General features: G+C 40.7%; 3 protein-coding genes across 8 annotated transcripts in view; 2 read left to right on the top strand and 1 right to left on the bottom strand.

The window, feature by feature from the left end:
* The window catches only part of LOC123986060, a 17,086-nt gene extending 12,244 nt beyond the window's left edge, over positions 1-4,842 (bottom strand). Inside the window, exon 1 of the mRNA XM_046074164.1 lies at positions 4,572-4,842. Coding sequence (XP_045930120.1) covers positions 4,572-4,842 — 271 coding nt within the window. The remainder of the gene's footprint in view (positions 1-4,571) is intronic.
* Positions 4,843-6,666: 1,824 nt separating this feature from the next.
* Positions 6,667-18,081, top strand: zgc:165520 (uncharacterized protein LOC571872 homolog). Of its 4 annotated transcripts, XM_046045798.1 has the most exons (11): positions 6,667-6,696; positions 7,278-7,352; positions 7,437-7,536; positions 8,757-8,831; positions 11,004-11,074; positions 12,528-12,636; positions 12,896-12,969; positions 14,344-14,478; positions 14,839-14,949; positions 16,593-16,710; positions 16,867-18,081. In XM_046045798.1, exons 1-10 carry the CDS (start codon positions 6,667-6,669, stop codon positions 16,668-16,670), a joined length of 858 nt encoding a protein of 285 aa, XP_045901754.1. In that variant the 3' UTR covers positions 16,671-16,710; positions 16,867-18,081. The 4 variants fall into 4 exon arrangements, with proteins under 4 accessions (XP_045901754.1, XP_045901746.1, XP_045901763.1 ...); XM_046045790.1 differs by lacking the exon at positions 16,867-18,081 and having other exon boundaries at positions 16,593-16,823; XM_046045807.1 differs by lacking the exons at positions 6,667-6,696; positions 7,278-7,352; positions 7,437-7,536; positions 8,757-8,831; positions 16,867-18,081 and adding an exon at positions 10,493-10,518 and having other exon boundaries at positions 16,593-16,822.
* A 1,180-nt stretch (positions 18,082-19,261) lies between these two features.
* kdm2aa (lysine (K)-specific demethylase 2Aa) overlaps positions 19,262-26,119 on the top strand; it is a 36,664-nt gene continuing 29,806 nt past the window's right edge. Inside the window, exon 1 of one of the 3 annotated variants that reach the window (XM_046045767.1) lies at positions 19,262-19,420. In XM_046045767.1, the coding sequence (XP_045901723.1) occupies positions 19,415-19,420 (6 nt within the window). In that variant the 5' untranslated portion in view covers positions 19,262-19,414. Of the gene's footprint in view, positions 19,421-19,810; positions 20,488-26,119 lie in introns of those variants that run through there. The other 2 variants (XM_046045761.1, XM_046045754.1) reach the window with 2 other exon arrangements.

The following is a 26,119-nucleotide window of genomic DNA, read 5'->3' as shown; positions in this document are numbered from 1 at the left end:
CATCCCTTAGTTATGCTGCTATAGGCCTAGACTGCCGGGGGATTTCCCATGATGCACTGAGCTCCTCTCTCCTCTACTTTCTCTCCCTCTGTATGCAACCTCATCCCATTATTGCATGTTACTAACACAACTTCTCCCCTTTCTGGTAGTCTTGTGCTTTCTCGTCCCTCTCCTCTCTCCTCCTATCACTTCCTGCAGGTGTTTCTGGCTCTGGAGCTGTGGAGTCTGGATCTGTGGCTGCGGGTCACCTGCTGCCCCCGTGTTCCTGCTCGACACCCTCTGCTGCAACGACTATTGTTGCTAGTCTTATTGTTATTATAATCATTAACATTACGATGGTTACCATTAACACTATTATAAATATCTGTACCATTTTCATTTAGTTTATAGCAACATTACCTTCGCTGTCTGTACCTCTGTGTGTATATTGTGTAGGCTGCCTCCCTCCCCTCTCTCTCTCCTTACATCCCTCTCTCTTTCTCTCTCACCCCAACCGGTCGAGGCAGATGGCCGCCCACCCTGAGCCATGGTTCTGCTCGAGGTTTCTGCCTCTTAAAGGAAGTTTTTCCTTGCCTCTGTCGCCTAGTGCTTGCTCTTGGTGGGAACTGTTGGGCTTCTGTAAATATCAGAGAGTACGGTCTAGACCTGCTCTTTTATGAAAAGCGCTGTGAGATAACTGTTGTTTTGATTTGGTGCTATATAAATAAAATTGAATTGAAGTGAAGTAGCCAGTAGAGTTGTGGTCACAGTATTTGCAGGCGGCCTCTGTGCTTGGGGTATTGCGCAATACCAGCAAGAACACATCGTCTCAAACCGTCAGCAGCGTTTTGTGTGCTTGTGACATTGCAAGTTCAGAAGAACACAAGTCTGTTCTTTACATTCTTGGTTTTGAGAAACACTCAGTGCCTACAGAGAGATCTTGAGTGTTCCCTGTAAATCACCTCTTAAGAGCCACAGGTGTGTGCCTGCTTCTGGAGAGACAGACGGTGGAGCTTCCCTGAGGGGTTTTAACTGATTGTGGCATTACTAGGCCAAAAGCCTGCCTATCAGCCTATCACACTTGCATATATTAAATATGATAACAAATGTATAAATTGACTGGATGTGCATGATAGCAAATATGTGAATGTGCGAGTGATATTATCTGAATATGAGTGTAACAACATATGAATGTGTGAGTGATGGGGCAGCAGTGGCTCAGGAGATAGAGCGGGTTGGCTGTTAATCGGAAGGTTGGTGGTTCAATCCCCCGGCTCCTCAAATAGATGTCATGGGAGAGGCCAAGAAGCCATGAGCTTATACAGGAAATACTACATAATTTAGCAAAATACAAACAATATAACTGAGTGACACAAAATCAAGAGAAGTGCGACTGTTTGCTGCATGATTAAAGACTTGTGCACTTAATTGTCTACATGTCAGTTTACAGGGAGTATCCATGACAAGTTGTGTGGTCATTGAAAAACATTCAATGACATTGTTCACCTATACCATAGCAACTTGGCAGTATTTAAAATATTACCATTGTTCATTCATATGGAGAACAAATGTAAAGGTTGTGCTGTCTTTAACCCATTCAACTTTGTGGGGAGGGGGGGGATTATAGAAGCTTTTAGACTGCGTGACAATGATTGCATTATTGCATATCACATAGAGACAGGTCTAAAAAATTCTTGATTGTGTCAGACTGCAATATACATTTAAGAATGTCAGTGTGAATGTGTGATAAATCACAGCACTATGATGTAATTAGAGTAATCTGTGTTAGATCTTTAAATGTGTGTCATGTAAGCTAGCCAGAGCTAACAGATGTCTATCAAAGTTTGCCACATACAAATTAACCTGTATAAAGTATTTTAGATGCTGGTTTTCAGAAAGTTATTTTATTTTGACATACTGACAATGTCCATGTATAAATGGTAATAACATTTTGAGAGGGACTTCTCTATCACCCTGTGGAACATGCATCCTACACTGTTTGTAAATGGGAAACCCATCAATATGCACTGCAGGTTTTCTGGCTCTGGAGCTGTGGAGTCTGGATCTGTGGCTGCGGGTCACCTGCTGCCCCCGTGTTCCTGCTCGACACCCTCTGCTGCAACGACTATTGTTGCTAGTCCTATTGTTATTATTGTTATTATAATCATTAACATTACGATTGTTATCATTAACACTACTATAAATATCTGTACCATTTTTTCATTTAGTCTAAAGCAACATCACCTTTACTGTCTGTACCTCTGTGTGTATATTGTGTAGGCTGCCTCCCTCCCCTGTCTCTCTCCTTCCATCCCTCTCTTTTTCTCTCTGTTCCTCTCCTGCCCTCTCTCTCTCTCTCTCTCTCTTTCTCTCTCACCCCAACCGGTCGAGGCAGATGGCCGCCCACCCTGAGCCATGGTTCTGCTCGAGGTTTCTGCCTCTTAAAAGGAAGTTTTTCCTTGCCTCTGTCGCCTAGTGCTTGCTCTTGGTGGGAACTGTTGGGCTTCTGTAAATAGAATCATAGAGTATGGTCTAGACCTGCTCTTTTATGAAAAGCGCTGTGAGATGACTGTTGTTGTGATTTGGCGCTATATATAAATAAAATGGAATTGAATTGAATTGAATTGCACTCCTCCAACGAATGCCGCCTGGCTCTGCCATCCCTTCACACAAAGCAATCCCAGTCCCTGTTCTCATCTGTGACACCACGATGGTGGAACAAGCTACCACATGCCATCAGAGCAGGGTCGTCCCTCTCTAACTTTAAGAAGCTCAACACTTCCTCTTATAACACCTCTAACCCATAATATGCACTTCGAAAAAGTGACGAAACACTTTGTCCACGAGACATGATAATACACAATATTGGAATGAGATGAACAATAAGATAGTCCAATACTATTTAGAAGAAATATTCATTGATGAAATAGGCTATTTGATGTGGGGGTCTGGGGGCCCTCTCCCACAAGATTTTGAGCATTAAACTTAATGCTCAAAATCCTGCATTCTAGAGACATATTCTGCACCAATTTATGGTGGAAATGTCTTTATTTATATGAAGGGAAACAAAAGTCATGTGGCTGGTGACAATTCAGAATATAAAAATATTATTGAATATAATGCAATAATCAGCAGCTTGGTTTTTTTAGCCCAAATTACTTTTTTTTGGACAAGGCAGATCTGTTTCGTCTATCTTTACATTGCATTTCATGTTTTCCTATTGTGCAAGTAAACCTTTCTCATAGAATTTTATTTATTTAACATTTCTTGTTGTGAGCTAATTTTCTGAAAACTTTTAGCAAGTGCTTTCAAAAAGTGGTGGGGACATGTCCCCAGTGTCCCCAGTGTAAATAACAACAGTTTTTTCCGATTGCTTAGACAAATTTCTTGAAATTATCCCTCTTATCTCAAAACTCTAAACAAAAATCCAAAACTTCTCACCTAAATGTCCTGTTATCAGGTCAAAATGAAGCTCTCCAATCAAAACATAGTGGAGACAACCTCAGACATAACCAGTGGTGGAAGAAGTTCTCAATTAAGTGGGCGTGTTCCCGTGAAACTGTCGCGGTTGTGCTCATCTCACGCACACGCCCACCTGTCAAAGTTGAATTGACTTGAACTTTCTCTATGCGACGCGCAGCACAAACAGATAATGGATGAGAGACTGATCCTCGCCGTCTGTGACTTCCCTGAAATCACTGTTCACCGAACAGTTATCAGGACTATTGGGGCGGCTGTGGCTCAGGAGGTAGAGCGGGTTGGCCCTTAATCGGAAGGTCGGAGGTTCAATCCCCTGGCTCCCCCTGGTTGCGTGTCGAAGTGTCCTTGGGCAAGATACTGAACCCCGATTTGCCCCTGGCGGCTGTTCCGCCAGTGTATGAACGTGTGTGAATGTTAGTTTCCGTTTGAGCACTTAGGCTCAGTGTATGAATGTGTATGACTGGTGAATGCAGATGTAGTGTAAAAGCGCTTTGAGTGGTCGAAAAGACTAGAAAGGCGCTCTACAAGTACGGAGCATTTGCATTTACATTCAGGACATTAACAGGAGGGCATTTGCAGGACTAGATTTATCAGCTATATGAACTTGAATAATATATATAATATAGCTAATATATATATATATATATATATATATATTATATATATATAATATAGCCTAACTAACGTTAGGCTAGTTATACTTTAATCTAGGCTATGAAGGAATACAGTAGCATATGAAGCCGTTGGTGTGGTTACTATCTAAAGAGCTCCGTTTACCCGCGGAGCGCTTGTCTTCGTGTCTGTTCACATGAGAAGAGCAGAGCGACCCTGCGGGGCCTTCTCAGGCGACTACGCAGGCAGAGTGTCGCTTCCCGTGTGAAAAGACCTTAAATCTGGGGGAAGCCAAAACTAACTGAAACACTTCTCAATTCACAATCTCACCAAAAACCCCACATGTTAACTTCAGCACCTCTCATAAAGTGCAGCTCACAGTCCCAACCAGACCAAGGTAGGCTTCAGTCAGTCACACCTGACACCACAATGCTCTCACTACAATCTGTAAGAAGAATGGAAACCTCTTCTAGAAAAATCCAGTGCTGGTTTGAACAGACCTCTGCACACTAACTCAGACCTCATGAAGTCTGATAAGACTTGGGGAGCAATCTGCTGGGTCATTTGGTGGAGCAGCAACTGTTCCTTTAGGGTCTGAGCTACTCGGATCTGATGCTGGCTGTATTTCTGTGGCTGTGCTCGTACTGGCTGAGGCTGCCCCGTGTGGGACCTGCCAAAGACGTCTGGACTGGGTCTGTGCTGGTACTGGCTAAGGCTGGATGTAGATAAGCTGTGGATCAGCTGTGCTTGTACTGGCTGACGATCCCTCATCTACTCTATTGTTATGGGAAAAAATTGTTTCCTCTTACATTTAATCTTTTATGTATGTTCTTTTTCTATTATTGTTATATCTTATAAATATATTTTTATTCTTAACCTTTCCTTCTTCTATACTCCTTATTTTAGTCTGTCCACATTTACTGTTCAGGTCAGAGCAGTGAGATTCTTTAGTGTTTTCCTCTCTTGTTGTTCCTCTCCTCTCCTTGAATGTTCATTCGAGGCTGGGAGAGGATCTCTGTTCCCCAAAACATAGAAACCTAGACTGTGTAAATAATGATGCATCCCTTTGCTCGGGGCCACACGCCCAAAGCTATCCTAGGCGGCAGGTCTGTGGACCAGCTGTATATGAGTTGTAGTACGTCTCTGTTTATTCTCTTTTATTAATAAATACTTCAAAGACAATGGTTGGTTTTTACTCAATTATTTGCTTAATCACTCACCAGGAATATAATTTACACGACATTCTAGCACAGCCCCTGGAGATATTTTCTATATTAATGTTATCAGCTGCATCAGGCCCATTCAAACTGGCTCCTCCAGGTTTCCTTCAATACATTTTCAAATATCCTATTTATAAAATGACTGGGCTGAATATGTGATGCTTATTATTTACTTAGATGTGCATCCATATTGCTCAGTCTGTCCAGCTAATCAGCATTTTCATAGTCAATGTGAATCCACTGCTTCACATCTTGCATTAGTCCAGAGTTGTAAATAAACTTCACTGTCTTGTTTTAAAATGATGGAGGAGTGCCCTCACTGGTCCCACAGATGTTTCTTGCTCGAATGCGTGAGTTTAATTTCTTGGACGCGCATATGAACGCATTTTCACACGCAACATGTCATCTTTCCGTGCTGCAGTCTATAAACACCGTGGCTCGTCTGCGTTTATCAAACGTAATAAAGAGTTGTATTTCACTCAACCTTGTTCAGTCTGGCAAGAAACCAAGACACGACAGACTGCGCTGCTCAGCTGGTTAGCAGGACAGACAGACAGAGATTCACTGCAGCTGCACATTAGGCTAAGTGTGATCTGCATCAGACTTGGAGAGGAGAGAACACAAGTTTACCCTACTGCTGTTCCTGCACTTCACTCTATTAATGGCATAATAATTATTTTTGCTGAAATTTCAACTCAGACATTTACTGATTACATCTTTTCACATGCCTGTTTTGTTTCTATTGCACAACATGGTGAATACCTTTACAGTGGATTTTGTAGTATGCTGGAAATACTATTAAGTATACTGTGTATAAATATATGGCTTTAACATGTTAAAGCCATCCCCATTTAAATTGCTTTACTTAAATACAAAAACAGCGAGAAATATATTGGGTTACTCATTGTCCATTTGTTATAGACTAATAGTAAAACCTAAAGGCCATGTTCAGTGTTTTACACTGGAAGTGGGAGGGGTGAGGGGGTGAGAGGTTTATCGTCCTGACTGCTGTCCTAATCCGTTCTTAGAGGATAGAGGCTTAGTGGGACCTCAGGTTAGGTTGACCGCAGATATTGCCTCAGAGAGAGACATCCAAACAACACATACTTTCTGTTCATGTAGACTTTTGACTTTTTCCTCACTAACTCATCCCCGTGTCTGCAGCTCTTTCTCTGGCTCTGAAATTTCTCTTCCAGTCAAATCTCCTGGATTAATTAAAGGAGTTAATCATTCCAACTGTGCTAATTTGGAGGCCATTTTAATAGCTGTTGTAGGCTAGAGAAAGCATTGTTGTCTAAGACCTGGGAGGTTGTCTTTTTTTTATCTATCTTTATTTATTTATTCAATTCTTTATTTGGACCACAAACTTGTGAAGATGAAGGACCGACTGGCGCAGCTGAAGGAGGTAGGCAGAATTCTGTTAGTGATATTTACCCGTGGAGCAAATGTTGCTAGCACAGGCCCTATTGTACCTGCTACTTGGCTGTAATATGCATTTACTACTAGCAGACTGCTGTACCCAAATGTGTGGAGGCACTGTGGCTCAGTCTGCCTAAGTTGAAAGTTTTTAATGACAGCTTGCTACCATTCCACATTTATATCACCAAACAATAGCATATTACAACAGATATGAAAACTGCACATATAAATATTTCAAAAGAGGGAGGCCTATACAGAGCGTAGGCCTGGGGGGACAAAAGGGACTGAGTGTGCAGGGCCCTCACTTAAGGAGGGCAGGGTACGCCATGATCTAACCTGCAGTTGGTCACACTGACAGTGGCATGCGCAGAGCCAGATGAACTGGAGACATGTGTAGCTTTCTTTCAATGAACTCATCGTCTCTGTGAAGCACTGTGTGTGTGCTCTATAAATCAAGTGTATTATTATTATTTTGGATCATTTTCAATGGGACTGCAAAAACTGTCAACAACAAAAACTTAGTTATTCGTTTTAGTATTTGAATTTGTTTGTTTGTGTGTTTGACAGAAGAGTGATGCCGGAGGCGACGACATTGAGGTTCCCGTGGACAACGATGCTTTTATGGATGATTTCTTTGCTCAGGTTTTTGTGTTTGTCTGTTGATTCCTCACATTTAAGAAAGAAATGTATTTCTTGCTGATTGATCTGTGTGTGCGTGTCTTCCAGATTGAAGATATCCGGACCAACATTGACAAGATTGATGAGAGCGTCACAGAGATAAAGAAACTGTACTCGATCATCTTGTCGGCCCCCACACCTGACCAGAGTAACTGTGTCTGACACAAACACACACACATATATTATATATTTCTCTTTTTTTAAACAATATCTTTATTAACATTTTCCAAGATGAAACACATATGTATATCCTTCCAAATTACTAAGGTATACAACCTCCTGTCTCTACACTGCAGTTTATAAAACAAAGATTCTATTCAGAAAAAAGCTGGGACAGCAAACATATGTTAAAAGTAAAAAAAAAAGAAGTAAATAAATAAAATTACAGAACAACAACCATCTCTAAGACAAACATCTTCCTTAACATACCTTCCAAAAATGATATAGCAAATTGTATAATGTATAGGTTGAACTGTCACTAGTCATATTATGAGACTTGCATTAGTCAGTACTCAACCCTTCCCTTCCTCCGTTAGCCCTATGCCTTTCACGAACATATTAAATGGCCCCCAAACCTTATGAAAAAAGTCCGGCTTCCCTCTATTTATATATGTTATTTTTTCCAGAGGAAAGGTTATCAACATTTGCCGAACCCAAAATTTAATACATGGTACTTCGGTCTTTTTCCAGAATAATGCAATCGATTTTTTAACGTGCAAGAGACACATCTCTATCATTATCCGTTCACTTTTGATGTACTTGTGATTTTTGGTGTAAAGTCCTAACATACAAATACATATATATACTATATATAGTATAGTATATACTATATATAGTATATATATAATACTATAGTTTTTCTTCCCAAAAAGCTTTGACCTTACTGCATTGCCATACACAGTGAAACAGTGTCCCTTTTTCTTTCATACATTTTATACATAAATTGGGAATGCCACTATTACATTTATTTAATTTAGCTGGTGTGATATATGTTGTCATTGTCCATTTATACTGTAGCAATCTAAATCTTGTGTTGGCTGTTTGAGAGTGAGCTTTCGTACATATCGCTCACCAGGTCCTTACTCCATTTTCATTGACTGAATTTTCTGGTGAATTGGCCATTAATAATTCATACAGCTCTGATATAGCTCCTTTACTTAAACTGTCCTAGACATCATTTTTTTCAAAATTGGATGTCCTCTGGTTTAATTGTAAGACTATTTTGACTCCCTTTGATGAAACTTCTGAGTTGATGATATTTAAAAACATATTTCTTATCCATGTCACACTTCTGTATATATTAAATATTTCTAAAAAGTCTTTTTCTTTCTGTTGGTTCTCTCCTTCTTCTCTCACTCTCTCTTTCAGAAACACAAGATGACGTTGAAGCCCTCACCAATGAGATCAAGAAGTCAGCCAACAACGCAAGAAACAAACTTAAGGGTCAGTATTGGTTACTTTTACTTTCTTTTTAAGCTTGCTTATGTTTTTGTTTGTTTTTTTGTCCAATGATGCCCCAGTATCTCACTTGCACCACGTGTCAAGCCCTGGCTCGAGTCTGGCCTGGGGCCCTTCGCTGCATGTCATTTCCCTTGCTCTGCTTTTCATGTCTCTTTCTACTGTACTGTCAAAATAAAGCCAAATGCCAAATGAGAAAAAGAACAAACCAAAACAGGATACAGTGGGTCTAAACATTGGATGGAAGATTTTAAAGGTCTGTGACAAAGATGGAGTGGGACTAAGAACGTTTCTTTTTCTGATCTTTGAGTTAAAGTGTTTGAAATTTATGATATTGCACCGCCATGCTTCCATGGTGATGACAAGAAAAGCATGTCTTTATTAAAGTGAATTAGTGATAAATCAACTCTATCTTTCACACAAAATTCATTCCATGACCACTTTCTCCAAAATCCCTGAATTCTTTCCTCATTACTTTTTCACCACCTGCACATATATGCGTGTATTTGTCGCGCATTTTTCAAATAAATGTAAATGCTCTGTATTTGTATAGCGCCTTTCTAGTCTTTTCGACCACTCAAAGCGCTTTTACATACACATTCATGTTTTTCAAACAAAACCTAACATTCACACACACACAGGGGCAATTCAGTTGCCCAAGTACACTTTGACACGCAACCAGGGGGAGCCAGGGCTTGAACCACCCACCTTCCGATTAACCGCCAACCCACTCTACCTCCTGAGCCACAGCCACCATGAGTTACAGATTGTGTTCATTGTGTCTCAGTACAAATCAGAAAAACTGTATTGCAGCACTGAAATTTCTGATTAGTTTTTTTCAGTAAGTAAATTACTATATACAGTTATAAAGAAAAAATGAAGGAAACTGAAGCAAATTTCTGCGTTTCTGATTAATTCTTGTTACATATACGTTAGTACAGTCAATAAAGTGAAATATGTTATTTTTAGTCCGGAATGAAATACTAATTTATATGAAAAATCATTTAAACTTCAAAGATAAAAGTTCATCATTCATGTAACTCTCCCTATTGTTTTTTTTGTGTGTGTTTTTTAGGTCCATGTGTTATGAGTGATAATGTATGCTTTCCGAATGAGAATTGTTGCCAGTGTTTGGTTGAATGAGTTTATTTTGAGACATGGACTTAATGTTTGGTGGTTTGAGCGAGTTTTGGAGGTGAGATTACAGTTCTTCTCCATTGCTTAAACACTATAACCAGGCTATTCAATTTCAAAACCATAACTCCAGTTTCCAAAAAGAATACCCATATTCCTAATCTCTACATGGTGCAGTGGATAAGACACATGCCTTTGGTGTGAGAGACGTGGATTTAAATCCACTGTGATATAAAAATGAAATAATGCAACCCTACCCAACAAATACATTTAAAAGTACTTCTACAAGTACATTTTAAAATATCTTCACCTTAAATATGTTTGCACAGCAGGATTATCTAACATTCCCGGCTTAATACAAATTACATCCATCTCCTAACACTGCATTTTCTGCTATCTGTGATGTAGTCACTGAGCTTCTAACCACAGGTCAGGAGCTGTAGTTCCAACTATGCAATTTAACGACAGTTGGTGCGAACGTTCGTCGGAACTATGGTTTCGAGGAACACCCGCGTCGCTTAACGATGGTTCGTACCATGTAAGTTACCAACTTCGTTACCGCCGTAGTTTTTGGGAAACGCACCCCAGGTGGAAACACAAACAGTCAAAATTGATAACACACCAATCAGAAGCTTCAAAATGGATGCTGAGTGAAAATTGTTGCCAGTGTTTTGGTTGAACGAGTTTATTGTGAGACTTGTATGAATTGTTTGGTTGGTTTGAGTGACTTTAGGATGTGCGATTAACTGTTTGGCTGAGATGCATGTTGGTAATGCAGACTGTATAAATAGTTTTGAAAAAGTGGCTTCAGTTCTGAGCGATACATGTTAGCAGTTGAAAAAAATGGGAACTTTTAAGTGGGAAAATCATTTTGTGAAGTGACACTTTAATGCTAACAAAATAACTACATATGTACTTGACTATAATTATAGCCATCTCATTTTCATTATCTGTGGAAAGGCTCACAGTATTGGTTTTTCCCTTTCTTGTGTGTGTGTGTGTGTGTGTGTGTGTGCACATCAGGTATTGAGCGCCAGCTTGAGTCAAACACAGATGAGAGGGCCTCAGCTGACCTCAGGATACGCAAATCGCAGGTCAGACCATATTAAATAACAACATTAATGGAGGTTTACTTGATCGAGCTTCCAGTGTGCAGAACTGGAGCTGGAGGCTTTTTCTTCAAAAGAACCTAAAACAACAATGACAGTCTCTCTCCTTCACCCCAACCGGTCGAGGCAGATGGCCGCCCACCCTGAGTCATGGTTCTGCTCGAGGTTTCTGCCTCTTAAAGGAAGTTTTTCCTTGCCTCTGTCGCCTAGTGCTTGCTCTTGGTGGGAACTGTTGGGTTTCTGTAAATAACATCACAGAGTACGGTCTAGACCTGCTCTTTTATGAATGTAAATGCTCCGTACTTGTATAGCGCCTTTTTAGTCTTTTCGAAAACTCAAAGCGCTTTTACACTACATCTGCATTCACCATTCACACACATTCATTCACTGAGCCTAAGTGCTCAAACAGAATCTAACATTCACACACATTCATACACTGGCGGAACAGCCGCCAGGGGCAATTCGGGGTTCAGTATCTGGCCCAAGGACACTTCGACATGCAGCCTGGGAGAGCCGGGATTGAACCTGCTCTACCTCCAGAGCCACAGCCGCCCCTAAATGAAAAGCGCTGTGAGATAACTGTTGTTGTGATTTGGCACTATATAAATAAAATTGAACTGAATTGAATTGTGAGGACCATAATGACTGTACTTGCAGCAGCCAGGAGCACTAACGAACCAGCGCTATCCATCACCTTGATAACGACACACACACAGAGATTAAATAGCTAGGACTCCCTGCCAGGCAGAACATCTTCAAGTATCTTTAACCTAGTCCAGCCCAAGTCCTTTTTTTGACCCTCCTTGGAGATATATTTAATGGAACTGGGACTGGAAGCTCTGACTGACAGTGTACATATTCATCCATCTGTTCATCTGTGGATTTTCAGCACCATGGGCAGCTGACGTAATGATTCTTTTATAAGATCAATCATTTTTAGGGAAACAGAGTAAAACAGCTGGGTCCGGTTCGGCCAGGAGGTCCCCCTTTGATCCAAACCAATCTGACTGATCCCACGCATCAGTGCAAAGATGTTGTCCATGTGAAGATTTAATCTTCACTGGTAATAATTTTCTTTGTGAATTACACAAAAGAACAAATGATTAATTGATTATCATTGTTTCAGTGGAGAGTTTTAGGATCCGTGATGGTTTCAGTATTGTTGCAGAGGCTCTTACACCTTGACAAGAATACAAATATGAAGGGAAACACTTACAATTGTTTGGAATGCCAGTGCACAACATTGTCCCTCCGACTCCTTAAAGCAAAACTAGAAGCATTGTATTAGCCCACTGTAAGCTCAAAAAAATGTTCAACAATGTTTTTAAATGACATTCAGGGGAAACTCCTGTCCACATTATGATGGGTTTCATTTGACTGCCATTAAACATTTGCTCACTTTTTAAAGTCATTTACCAGGGCATTTAATTTCCCCCAGCATGCTATCCTGGCCAAGAAGTTTGTTGAGGTGATGACAAAATACAACGAGGCTCAAGTTGACTTCAGAGATAAGAGCAAAGGACGAATTGCCCGACAGCTGGAGATCAGTGAGTTCTAGCTGCAATCAGACAAAATGATGATATGACACAGTAAAAACTTGATATGGACACATTTTGTGGCGCCGAGTTACATGAACACATTTTGATTTTATCACTACTTTCCACATGCCACAGCAATACTGTATGGCTGTATGTGTTACTACTCCCTGATTTTCTGATTACCTTCCTATATACATTCTGTATTTAACCAGGCCTGTCAGCCATTATTGATTCGAAATATTTGTATAACCGTCCTTTCGGTTCACAGCGGGGAAAACAACAACTGATGAGGAACTGGAAGAGATGCTGGAGGGAGGTAACTCAGCTGTCTTCACTGCTGGGGTAAGACTTACAGTGTGTAGATCTCTATATGTAAATACATGCACAGGGTAAGAATAACAAAACCAGACCTTCTTTTCCTTGTCTTACATGAAAGTAAACTGAATAACTTTGGCTTTAGGACTGTTGGACAGATAAAACAAGACATCACCCTTGACTCTCAGAAATTGTGATGGACATTTCTGACAGTTTTCTGACAATTTATAGACCAAACCCAAACAACATATGATTGTTGGCCACTTCAGGCAATGATGGCACTCCTTGCCTTCTTGTGGCCCTGACAAAATGGATAGAACCCTAAGGTGGCCCACATGTGACGTAGCAAATGTGGGCCAGAGTCAGTTCATTCAGTTTTGGAACAATGGATCCAGATAAATCTGAAGGAAGAGGTAGAGGACACCAGAGAGGAGGAGGAGGAAGAGCAGTATGGAGAGGAGCAAGAGGTGAAGGAAGAGGAACAGTAGGAGTTGGAGTAGGAGATGGAATAGGAGTAAGATGAGGAGTACGAGGAGGCGGAGGAGGCAGAGCAGGAGGAAGGCGGATGAAGGAGGAAGGAGGAGGTGGAGAAGAAGGTGGAAGAGGTAGAGGGAGGAGGAGTAGGGAGAGGAGGAAGTGGAGAATAACAATCTCTGGTCTGTCCCAGACCAAAGACGGGATGCTGGGGCAGAATAATTACTTGTTTGGTGTGTTGAACTGTACAGCACACTAAGGAATAAAACATGTCTGCAAATGTTTACATTTGTTATTTCTTTTGTGTTCATCATGTGAAAAGGTTTCTGAGGGGGAGAACCACAAGCAACATTACTAATAACTAGTTTTTGTAGTATTATTTGAATTGATCTCACCAGTGTGTCAGACTGTGTTGTAGTGTGTATTTTTCAGTGCTTGTGGGCAAAGTTTGGTTTTTCAGCAAGATTGAATGGTTTTGAGTGGAGAGCTTCATTTTGACCTGAAAATAGGATGTTTGGGGAATTGGGTGAGAAGTTGTGGATTTGTGTTAAGAGATTCGAGAAAAAGAGGCATAATTTCAAGAAATGTGTTTAAGCAATCGAGAAAAACTGTAACCAGTAGTAATTGTGCCTGACCTTCGTCTGACCCATATCTGTTTTATCATATTAGGGCCACAAATGCAAAGTCAAATGTGGGCCACATTAGGCTCATACCTTGATTGGCCAGTGCTGACTTTGCCATAAATTTGTGAAATGTGGCCCAAATTGTTGTTACAGTTTTTCTCAACACTTACTTTCTGCCTGTTTGCGTACATTGTTCTCTGATAATCTGCTTCTCATAGTTTTTTTAAGGCATTCTTATTCTCTTGCTCATTTTGTCTGTCTCTGTTTGTGTCCTTCTTTTCACCACACACCCCTCCCTCCCCAGATCATGGACTCTAAGATCAACCAGCAGGCCCTGAATGAGATTGAGGCTCGACACAAGGACATCATGAGGCTGGAAAGCAGCATCAAAGAGCTCCATGACATGTTTGTCGATATCGCTATGCTGGTTGAGAACCAGGTACACATACACAACAACGACACACAATTTGCAGTTTTGAAATTCCAAAAGTATGGGCTTTCCAAATGTCCTGTCCAACAGTAGCCGAACCCAGAGCTGTGCAGGAGAACTGGTCTATCAGTCCTTAGATTATTAATTTGCTCAGATATTTGATAAAATGTAGGTAAAGGTGATCACAAGCAGCATTTGTCCACCTACACAACACATTCAAACTTCCTGTGAACACAGGAAGTTAAAAGACAAAACAAAGGAGTTGGAGCACTTCCTTGTTGCTGAAATGTATTAGGTCAATATCACAAACATATGGGTGCCACCCGTTATGTTATCTGTCTGTCTTTTGCATTCTCTTCCGTCCTCTAGGGTGGCATGATTGACAGAATTGAGAGCAACATGGACCAGTCAGTGGGCTTCGTAGAGAGGGCGGTAGCCGACACCAAAAAGGCAGCCAAATATCAGCAGGAGGCGCGCAGGGTATGTTGAGCCCTGTTTCTGCACTAACACGGACGAAATGACCAGTAATTGTTATGTGCAGTCCTCTGTTTCCTCTGCTCGCTCTTTTCATAACTAACACAACTGCATTTCCTGAATCATGCACTGCAGTTAGTTCCATTTAACCAATGACTACCACAAACCCAAGGTCACAGAGTGACCAATTATACATTCACAACTGGGGGGTACAAGAAAAACCCAGTACAGCGTACGCGCGTATTTCAGTAAACTACATTTTTCTAATTTAATGTTTACAATAGGCTTGTTTGTGTAATGTAATGTCTGCAGTCAGTAGATGATGATAAATCTAATTAATTACACCAATTAATAGGTGCCCCATATCATGCAACAACTTTTGTAGTCAGTGGTCACCAAGTATTCTAGAGCAAAACTGCCAGCAAGTCAGAACCGCACACAACAGCAGACCGTCATTTCCGCTCAAATACAGACCCACACAATGCTGAACCAGAATCAAAGACACTATCATAAAATCCAGGCTGCATTATCATCTCTAATTCCTAATTCTGATTATTTCAAAACATCAGAAAACATCTGGATTTTAATTTCGATTTTCAGTTACTTAGCCAGGTTAAACTCCCAAATTTCAGAGTGAAAGCAAATGCCATGGTTATTCTAAAAAGACTCACAAAAGACTTAAAATGAAAAAATAAAGTCTATATTGATGTCAAAATGTTTCTCTCCCAAAACTAATCCTCAATTTCAATGCTTATGCCTAAGCACCAGTGTTAGCTAACAATTAGATAAAATATGACATTTAAGTGCCAAGCCAACTTTAGCTAACAATAGTTAGCTAACCTTAACTTAGGGCAAAAGTTAGAAACTAGCTAACATCCATAGACACTTGACACAATCTTATTATGAAACTCTGAAAGTAGAAAAGGTAAGTGTATTACCTACAGTGTCTCCATTAGCTTGTTGTGTGATGCACTGAGCAGCTTTGAGTGATGCTGGCAGACAAGACGTTCAACTAACATCAAGGTTAGGAAATGGTATGCTTCATTTTAAGAGTGTCTGAAATCGTATTTCAAGATTGTTTATTGTAATATTTACAATTACGAATAAGAAACACCCCCTGAACTGTTGATTTTGCCTCTTTTAGAGGCGTCCAAGCCTTAATGGGGGGCTGGGGGGTCAGACCTCCCCCTCCCCCTGTAATTTGAACCATGCATGGTCAAGCCAGGAGTTGCAAGCATAATCATTGTGGATGTGTGGAATTAAATAATAATATTGTGCAAGTATTTCCATCAGAAATGTTATATTAGATATGATATGATTTTAAAGAAGAGGATACTCTCTTGTAGTTCAGTGCAGTTGTATTTCTGAAATCACATGCCAATTTCCAGTCTGCCTTCTCCTTCAGAATAGACCAAGCACTGGTGATCTCCTCTCACATGTTTCCATCCAGCGGAAAGTCTTGAGTGACATAAATAACACCATACAGAATATTCCCTGAGCGCTGGTTAAATCCTAGTTCAAACTTAGTGTTGGCTGTGAAATTTGAAGTTTGATTGTGCACCATCGTAGATATGTCTTTAGTGATCTTAGCTCTGTAGGGGAAGGTAATAACTTTCTGTCTCTGTATCCTTTTCCCTCCTCTTCTCCAGAAACAAATGATGATCTTCTGCTGCTGTGTGATTTTGGTCTTGATCCTTGGTTCATTTCTCTACAGCTTCATTAAATAGAAAACCTGAATGAGGCCTCCCACCAGCTGAGTCCACACAGGTCAGGATGAGGCAGTGCAGAACTGCTCTTAGATGGTCACCAAATAGAGCCTGTGCTCAGTTTACTGTCATTTCAACTAACCCAAATAGAAACAAAGGCTGTATGCAATTGCATTCATTCTCGGTTATTTCTGAAGAACTTTCTTAACCTCCTCAGGGTGATCGGCATTTAAATGCAGCTCCAATGCATAGTCTGGATAGTTAAAGTTATATCCAAATGGAGATTTGAAGAATATCTACCCTCCTGTTCTGAAAGGTCTGCTGCACACAGATTTCCACCAGCATTCATGGACAGCTGTGGAAGTCATGGAGAACCACATGATATTAGGGTTAAACAGAGGAAGATTTAAACCAAATATTAGAATATTAGAGACACTTTCAATACAGTCCAATACAAAGGCTCACCAAAATATTTACAATTCATAGTCTAGGAGCCAGAAATAACCACAGCAAATATGGTGTCAATCTGGCAGCTAGCCTGTCCACTTTTTACATATGAAAAAAAAATGTGTTCATTGGTAGACCATGTGTAGCTTACTGAAAGGAAAGATTCTTTACATAGCTGTCAGACCTGAATAATTTCTTAAGGGAGCTTCAAGAGTTGTACTGCCCCATAAACTGCTGCCTCAGATGATTCAAATAACTGAAAGACACTGGTGAGTTGTCAGGATCTGCCTTTACAAATACATTGAAACTGTAAAGAACCAATGCGATGGGAATGTTGTCATAGCCAAGAAACAACTGAAAATGATTTATAAATGAATAAGAATACATAGCATAGCAGTGGCTGTAAACATTTGATTGAAGTAAAAGTGAAAGGGGCTCAGGCAGATCATCCTGTAGTGTGACTGCATGAATACCACACTGCCCATCATCATGATGCATAGCTGTGCAGTCAGTATCCTAAGTATCGACTCAGCAGTTGTTATTCTTTGTACAACTATCTGTGTTTTTGTACAATTTGTGTTTGGATGTGGAAACCATACTACTGTGCCGATACTTACGCTATCGACTGCAATTGGCTCTTCCTGCTAGGACTCCATAGTGGGTCTTTATGCAAACTTTCATATTTCAATTTAATGAAGGAAGAAAATGACTTTCCTTAAAGAAATCACATCTACAAATTTTTGATGTTGAACTGATTAAAAGATGACTGATAGTAAATGATGTATGACCTAAGAATAGAAGTCAGTTCTGAAGGTGTTAGAATAGAAAAGGAAATAAACAGCCCTCCTTTATTTAATTACTGACACTGCCTTGGGGGTCTTTTACTGCTTTGGGTCTTTGTTGTTTGTGTATTTATTTCAAAGATGGCTTTCATTTTTCATATGTATATGTTTTCCCCCTTCTTTTTTAAAGGACTACAGTTGTATTTCCAAAGAGGTTGTTCTTGTTTCATGCCATGGTTTGACTTTGGTTGGTCTTGGACATTTGCATCCTTCCTCTTTGCTCTAGATCCACAAATGCCATCAGCTACAGTGATCACTGACAGCGTCACTGCAGCCCACTCTTGCAGTGTCAGCCTACTCTTGATCCATATTTGGATTTTATTGTTTGCAGTTTTAGCCAAACTAAAATTGGTCAACAAATTGATGTCAAACCTTTCTTCAGACATCACAATCTATCTTGGATAAAATGTATGTCCCAACAATAATATACTTCGGACATCTACGTAACTGGAACTTTCCACTTGTAATCTGGTTTGTTCATTTGCGCTGTAAATATGTTATTTTATTCGATGCAGGGTGTCCACTGTCCATATTACAGCACTTTCTTAGCCAGCTTTCCAGAAGGCTAAATGTAAACTTTAAAAAATCGTAATAACCTTAAAGCTAGGGTAGGCAATTTGTTTCAGAAGCATTTATGTCTGAAATTCGCGTTACATTCTGACAGCAATCAACAAATCAAATGCTCTGACACAAAAATGAAAAAATCCAGTGGCTGTCGCAGACTGTAATAAGCACGGCCAGTCATTTCATCAGTGTGGACTGCACATGAACATAATGTTTTGGGAGAGTAGCTTTGGAGGGAAGTCTGAAGGAATACTATCTATCTCTCTCTTACCTGACCCAGCTTTAATCGTGTAATCTTATAATAAATAAAACTAAATCCTGGGTCTTAAGTGTGGATTCAAGGTGGCAGGTTGGAAATTAGGCAAGACTAATGGTCAACCATGGCTCAGTCACCTGAATTATTATTAGCTTGTTTAACACTTTGATATAATGTTGTGTGATTTTGTGCTCTTCCTTTCCTGTTTACATTATAAGGTCAGTTACTTTGTAGCAATTTATAAGGAACGTCATTGTAGTGATCATACGTCTTTTGTAGTTGTGTCGCCATGTTGAAGAAAATAAAATCAAACTGTTATTTCTTTTGCTTATAAGGGATTATTTACATTTTGTTTCATCCGTTTTGCACGTCACAGTTTGGCACGTTCCTCTCGCTCGCCGTATTCCAGCTGCACGTGTTTTGATAGACAAGCCACTGCCACCAATCACAAGAGCCATGCAACATTTTCTAGCCAATCCACAGTAGTTTGCACAGCGTACGCTTCCATTAATGACCTGCAAGCACTTCCTTGTTGAGGTGGAGGCTACAAAACGTGTCCCTCCGATGCGAGCCGTTGGAAGGGGAAACAAGACACAGAGGACGTCACAGATCTCGGATTACTGTCAGCGTTAGGTTGTGGACGGACCTGTGTGAACATGGGGGTAAGCATTGGAAACGCGTTATTTTTGCGTTATTTCGGGTTCCGTGTGAGATGACTAGTTGAATTGGTTAATGGGGTGGTGGTTAGTGGTTGTATCATCGCGTGACTGGCCACATCTCTTGACTGATTGCGTGTTGCCCACTAGTTAATGATAGTTTGGGATATTAACCAATGAAACATAAGGTCGGTTTCGAATTGTTCTGTTATTGGTGGCTTGCCAGCTTCATAATATGTCTATTGGTTATTCTTGTCCAATCGCAGTTTACAAATCTTTCACGTGAATGGCAGTGCTATGGTCCAATGAATGCTTCGTCGCCATCTCAGCGATTGGTCCAGTCTGCGTTTGTGGGCGGGATATGACGATGTTTTGTGATGGGACGGAAAATGGCGGCTGTTGGGAGACCGCATTAACTTTAGAACATATAAGTATTAGTAACAGATTCAGCCATGTACGTCCTATTATTGCAGTGTATTAGAATGTTGTTGCTTTAATATGACTTTAGGTCATGTGAGTTTTCTGTCGGTACTAGCAGGACTCCTTCAAAACGCTAACATTAAGGCTAACTGGACCTGATTTGGTATGGTGAATGCAGTGAACAAAGCTCGAGTATTGAGACATTATTGATTTCACGATAATCATAGTTTTATGTTGTATGTACTAGTAGCCTCTTTTTAAATGAATTGGGTTCCACATTAAGCTTCCCATTTCTAGCCTACGTTAGTTCACCAAACCGGTGTGAAGTCAGGGAGATAATGTTAACTGTTTCTTCAAAGACAACAAATATCATCGAAATCTCAGTTAACTTAGCTAACGTTAGCCCGGAGACTCGTATGTTACTCACTTTTTTTTTTGTTGAATTTAATCTAAGTTAGCTGACAGGTAAAGCTCCCGTTGTTAACACGCGCCGTCCAGCTGTGGAGCCAAGGGGTGCCACGGTAATGTTCCAGCTGCCGGTGCTTCTCAAATGGCTTTAAACTGTGCGCCGTTATATACCTGCATTTGGTTGGACAAAGCTCGGCTTTCCAGTGGAAATGGATGAATCCAAGCCTCGATACAGCAAAAGGCTGGTAAGTTTGGATTGGCCACATGGGTCTTTAGTTTTTCACTAGCAATACTGGTTTCATTGGTTATGTTAATTCAGCAACCATGATAATGTCATATACAAGAAATGGGTGCTGTGCGCACTAACAAAGATAAAACCTGGTGTAATATGAGAGAAAATAATTTCCCACAAAGTCCAGCACCTGGCAAGGTGTCTGTGGGTTTAACTTTTCATTTTGAAGCTGTGGTTTGTATTTACATGGTGTCCTGTGAGGACCCAGTGGGCCCCCTGTGCGTGTATGTATCATGTTACAGAAAAAGGAGAATGTAAGCTGAAGATATGACTAGTGGTGTTAAAGTGAAATGTGATTTTGATTAACTGTTACATGATGAACTTAGAGAAAGGGATATGTTGTGTTGTATTGAGTGTATGTCTGTAGACAAATTACGTTTTGACACAGTGTCTCCATCCTATAGTTCGTCCACCAGACAGTGGTGCAGTTCTAACATATAGTGATACGTTATTAAAGAAAATGACATTGGCCAAATCTGCCTCAAAGTCCTGTATCTGTTGGGCTGTAGGTGTTTCCCATATGTGGGTAGGGAGTGACAGCAGGAGCTAAGCGATCCAATCCAGCTAAACATTCGCTTTGAAGAGCTCTTTGTGCAAAAGGCCAGGTAACATGATAACACATCACTCACCATATCTCCTTGAATGAGAAAGGGAAGAGTGGGAGGGAGAACACTGCTAAGGTTCTGGTCCTACGTGTAGAAGAAGGGAAGGAGCCAGCGGGATATTGTTCCATCATGTTAGTTCTTTCGGTTTGAGTCTGAAGTTAGTGGATGTAATTATTGGTAAATGTAGTAGATGGTGTCTCCATAACTACCATGAGCGCATTTTGAGCTGTGAGTTTGAACAATGTGTCATTTCATCTGCAGCAGTGAGGCGCGTGTCGCACAGGCATTACGCCACCAGCGTAATGCACTGGCTGGATGAAAGATGAAGAAATTATTACATGATATATTTTACATATTCGTGTTTCTATAACTTGGGTTGTTGGCGTTCTGAAGTGCAGCAAGTCAAATGTAACTGACCCAAGTCTTATGTGTGCGTGTGGCGCTGTCAGACGTTTTCCACCTCTAAACTTAAAGCGGGATTGTTGTGACATAGGTTCGTCTGCAGGAGGCTGTTCAGCGCCATCAGGCCTGTAGCAAACGGATCACTATTGCAGCTGCAGCAGGTAGAGCGTTCTACCTGCTGCAGTAGTGAACAGAATGGAAGTAAAGCTTTGAGCTAAAAGTTTAAATGAATGAATGGACCTTTGTCGCTTAGGAGGTAGAGCGGGTTGCCTGGCTTCTCCAGGCTGCATGTCCTTGGGCAAGATACTGAACCCCAAATTGCCCCGGATGGCTGTTTCATTGGTGTGTGAATGTCAGTTTCCGTTTGAGCATGTAGGTTCAGTGTATGAATGTGTGTGACTGGGTGAATGTGATATTTTGAGTGGTCCGAAGACTATTTACCATTAATTTTAAATTGGTTAATCTGCTGTTTATCAGTATGGAAAAGTGGCAAAACAATCAATAAATGAATAAAATAATAAATTATTAATAATAATAATGGTAATAAATAAATAATAATAATAAATGAGTGTGCGTAAATCTCAACAGGACTGTTCTAACCACACACATTTATTCTCTCTCTGTGCATCTCAGAAATGATTGTTTCCTGAATAAACAAGAGTTGGTAGCCACTGAGCGAAAGCCAATATTACTTTCAGCGGTGACATTCGGTTTATGGACTCCCCTTCTTACAGCGCTATAAAACAAATAGTAACCAAAGTGAAAGAACAAAAGAAAGGGATGCTCTTTTCAACAACAGAATACTGTTAATATATCAGAATCCACCCAGTGATCATCAGACTTGGATGTTACAGTGTGAAGTCTACATTTGCTCAGCAAAGACTAAATAAGTGTTAAATGCGTCTTCAATGGAAAGTGAATGTATTTACTTCCGGTGTTAAAGAGTGACACAGGCTGCTTTCCATCATCCATCAGTGCCGTGGTGCGCCCTCACTGGATTTCAGTTGTTTTAGTAGAACAATATATCTGTAAACTGAAATTTTGGCTGATTTTCTAAATGTTTGCATCTGCCCATTTCTGTGACTGTGATAAGCACCCGATACCAGCACTGATCTGCGTAACTGCAGACAGCCTGGCTGACATCTCATTTCGGTTAATGAAGCCTAATGCAGTTACAGACTGGTTAAGATGTGAAGGTATGAATGGAAAATGTCGCGAAATAAGTATGTAGGCATCCTCACTGCTGTCTTCAGGTAGGCTATAAGTAACAGCAGCACAAAAGAAAAGTCTGTAGCCCAATTTTGAGACACTTTGCTGCATCTGCCTCCAGCAAACTATTTTGTTTTTAGTTTTTTTCCCTTAACTTTTCAGCACCACCTCTGCATTGTGTCACTTTTTGTTCTAAAGGCCTACATGATTTTTTTAAAAACGTTTATTTATGTCTGATGTGGAGACTGATTGACTAGTCACTCATAGTAAACTGCCTCGGCTATGAGCCAAGTCTGGAAAAGTGAGAAAAGTGGGGGGGACAAAACATTAAACTGTGTAATGGCTCCTACACTATGGGCCTGATTTATTAAAGGTTTGTGTGAGTAAAAACGTGTGCAAACTTGATATCACCAGCAAATTGGCACGTAAGCTGATCTACTAACGGTGTGCATGCAGAAAGACGTCTTCCAAAAGTGCAAGATAGCACCTGTTGTTGTTCATTTAGTACTTTTGCCTCAATGAATATGCAATTTGGGGCGTAACATGCAAATATATTTATTTACTACACGCAATGTAATCTACCGAGCCTAAACGCAATTTCATGTGAGTACAACAGCCTCTGTATTTAATACGTTTGAAAGGAAAGTGCAAACTGTTGTGCAGAGATGGCTTCTGTTATTGTTGCCAGCTGAACGATCGCCAGCTGTTCACAGCGCGTCTGTCGTAATAGCGACTCAAGCCACTGTAGGTATTGAAGAAGAAATGGGGCGTTGGGGCGTACAGGAACAGGAGATCGTGGAGCGACCGGGCACGGTGCAGATGGTCGGTGATAGTTTCCTCTGGCTGGATGAAGCATGATCTGCTGGCATTTCCTCGCGTCTGGGTCATTCCAGCATGCTGTAGCTGTTTCTGCTGGGGTTTCCCAAAGTAGTTTTTCAGGGGTGCTGTCCCAAGTACTTAGTGCAATCTCAGGCAGGATGGGCAGGAACAGACGATTTCCACATACTCAGGACGCACTGAATGAAACAAAGCAAGTGTAGGAGCCACCTGTAAGTCTCCCATGTGTTCTATGTTTATGGTCTCGTTCATATTATTCACTGCACTCGGATTGTAGGTGGTGGGCGTGTCCACCAGGGTTGTGTGCGGAAGTTATAGTGGTCGATTTGTTTGCACCTGTTCACCTGTGTTTTTTGGGCTTTGATAGAGAGAGGGGGTGAGCCTGGGAGCGAACACTCTCTGTTGACCGCACCTACGCACTCACGCACTTTCACACTCGCATAGCAATTTTTATGACTTAGTAACTGCAGTGCCAGTTGTACTTTCATGTGTTGAAGTGTAATAAATGCTTGAACTTAGATTGTTGAGTGGAACTTATTTTTTACGTGTCAGTGTTTTCTGTCTCAGTGTTTAGTACCTCGTGGCTGCAAGTTTTGTTTTGCGTTGTCTACAGCCGTTTTTACGCAGTGGCTCTGTTTTCCCTCCCGACTCTCCATGGCGGAAACCATTAAAACACGCAACACCCTTATTTAAATACTGCAACCTCCATTGTGTTTGCTTCTATTGTCATCTACGCAATAATTCTTAATAAATTCTCCATAACAGGTACTTTTTAGAATGTACACGCAATTTAGTACTCTTTATTCGGGATGTTAGTATGTTGGCCCCTATGTATCGGACTCTTGAGCTCAAATTCATCCACAGCACTGCTCCACTATAGTTTATTTCAGTTTAACATTTTTAGGGCCCGAGCACGACGGTGCGAAGTCCCGATTGAATTTGCTCGGATTATTTTTTTTTTTCTAAACATACTCGAAAACTCACCAAAATTTGCAAACATGTCAGAACCGGTGAAAAATTTCGTATTCTACAAGTTTCGCACATGGGCGTGGCAAAATGACTCGCTAGCGCCACCTAGAAAATTTGAAAAGATTAGCCCCTCGTTCACGTTCAACCTACATGTACGAAATTTTCTGGGGACATGTATCATATCAAGACGCAAAAAAAAGCCTCAAGAACCCATAGCCTAAAGTCAACAGGAAGTCGGCCATTTTGAATTTTATGGCCATTTTTGGATGATTTACACACTTTGTACTTTAACGAACTCCTCCTAGGGATTTAGTCAGACGACGTCAAACTTCTGCTGTGCCTTCTAAAGGCATTGACGATGAAAAGTTGTGCTATTTGCGAGTTTTCGTCAATGGGCGTGTCCGTGGCGTGGCGTCAAAGATCAACTCTTCGCCATGACACAGGAAGTTGTCGTAACTTCAGTGTATGTGCTCACATCTGGACCAAAGTGTACATGTAGGATGAGAGTCCCGCCCTGAACACATTTACATGCCGACATTCACCCACAGTCATAGCGCCAACTGCTGGCAACAGGAAGTGACTTTTAACGAAGCAGCCCCCGCCGCACGTTTCACCTACGTGCACGAATTTTCTGTGGTACGTGTATCTTGTCCAGACGCACAAACAAGCCTCTTGGAGCGATGCCCTAAAATCAACAGGAAGTAGACCATTTTGAATTTTACGTCAAATTTTGGATGATTTACACACTTCGTACTTTAACGAACTCCTCCTAGGGATTTAGTCCGACCGACTTCAAATTTGTGCTGTGCCTTCTAAAGGCATTGAAGATGAAAAGTTGTGCTATTTGCGAGTTTTCATCAATGGGCGTGTCCGTGGCGTGGCGTCAAAGATCAACTCTTCGCCATGACACAGGAAGTTGTCGTAACTTCAGTGTACATGCTCACATCTGAACCAAACTTTACGTGCTTGATAACTCTCCCACCCCGCTATGGAGGACCGATCCTGACCTAGTCAGAAATAAATACAGAAATAAATAAATGCTCAATAAATAAGCATCCAATTAAATACACAAAAAATAAAGTAAATAAATGTTGGTAGTAATTAAATTATACAAGGAGACATAAATGTATATATTTTAATTAGTGCCTTTACTTATTCACCTTTGTTATAATTACCTTATTTATTTATTCTCCGTTATAATCTTCAACTTTATTTATTACTAATTATTTTAATATATTTATTTATGTGTGTGTGTTTTAATATTTTTGTCTGTTTTATTCTTCCTTTGTATTTTTCTACCTTATTTATTTTCACCCATGGTATTTATTTCTGCCTGTCCTTTTTAAATTTCTGTATGCATTTCTGCCTCATTATGCAAATGAGGAGGGGCTGTGTCTCAAGGGGTCATCTTCTCTGCTATTGGTGGACCAGTCAGACAGGAGAGCTCTAGGCCTACTCTGCCTGCAGACATCAACGATCTTGCCCCTCACACAGTCAGATGGCTTCCTTCAGTGCGCTGAGGTGTTTAACAACTCTGAAGACAATACTACCAGCAATGTCTTC

This window comes from Micropterus dolomieu, linkage group LG01, assembly GCF_021292245.1.
Source record: "Micropterus dolomieu isolate WLL.071019.BEF.003 ecotype Adirondacks linkage group LG01, ASM2129224v1, whole genome shotgun sequence".
Classification (NCBI taxonomy): Eukaryota; Metazoa; Chordata; class Actinopteri; order Centrarchiformes; family Centrarchidae; genus Micropterus; species Micropterus dolomieu.
Note: the sequence above shows the minus strand (reverse complement) of the source record. Positions and strands in the feature narration are given on the sequence as shown.

Excerpts from the sequence above, each read along its gene's own strand:
- zgc:165520 (XM_046045798.1), top strand. The coding sequence starts at position 6,667 with ATGAAGGACCGACTGGCGCAGCTGAAGGAG. Across the intron at positions 6,697-7,277 it reads GACTGGCGCAGCTGAAGGAG|AAGAGTGATGCCGGAGGCGA; the intron begins GTAGGCAGAATT and ends TGTGTTTGACAG. Across the intron at positions 7,353-7,436 it reads TGGATGATTTCTTTGCTCAG|ATTGAAGATATCCGGACCAA; the intron begins GTTTTTGTGTTT and ends CGTGTCTTCCAG.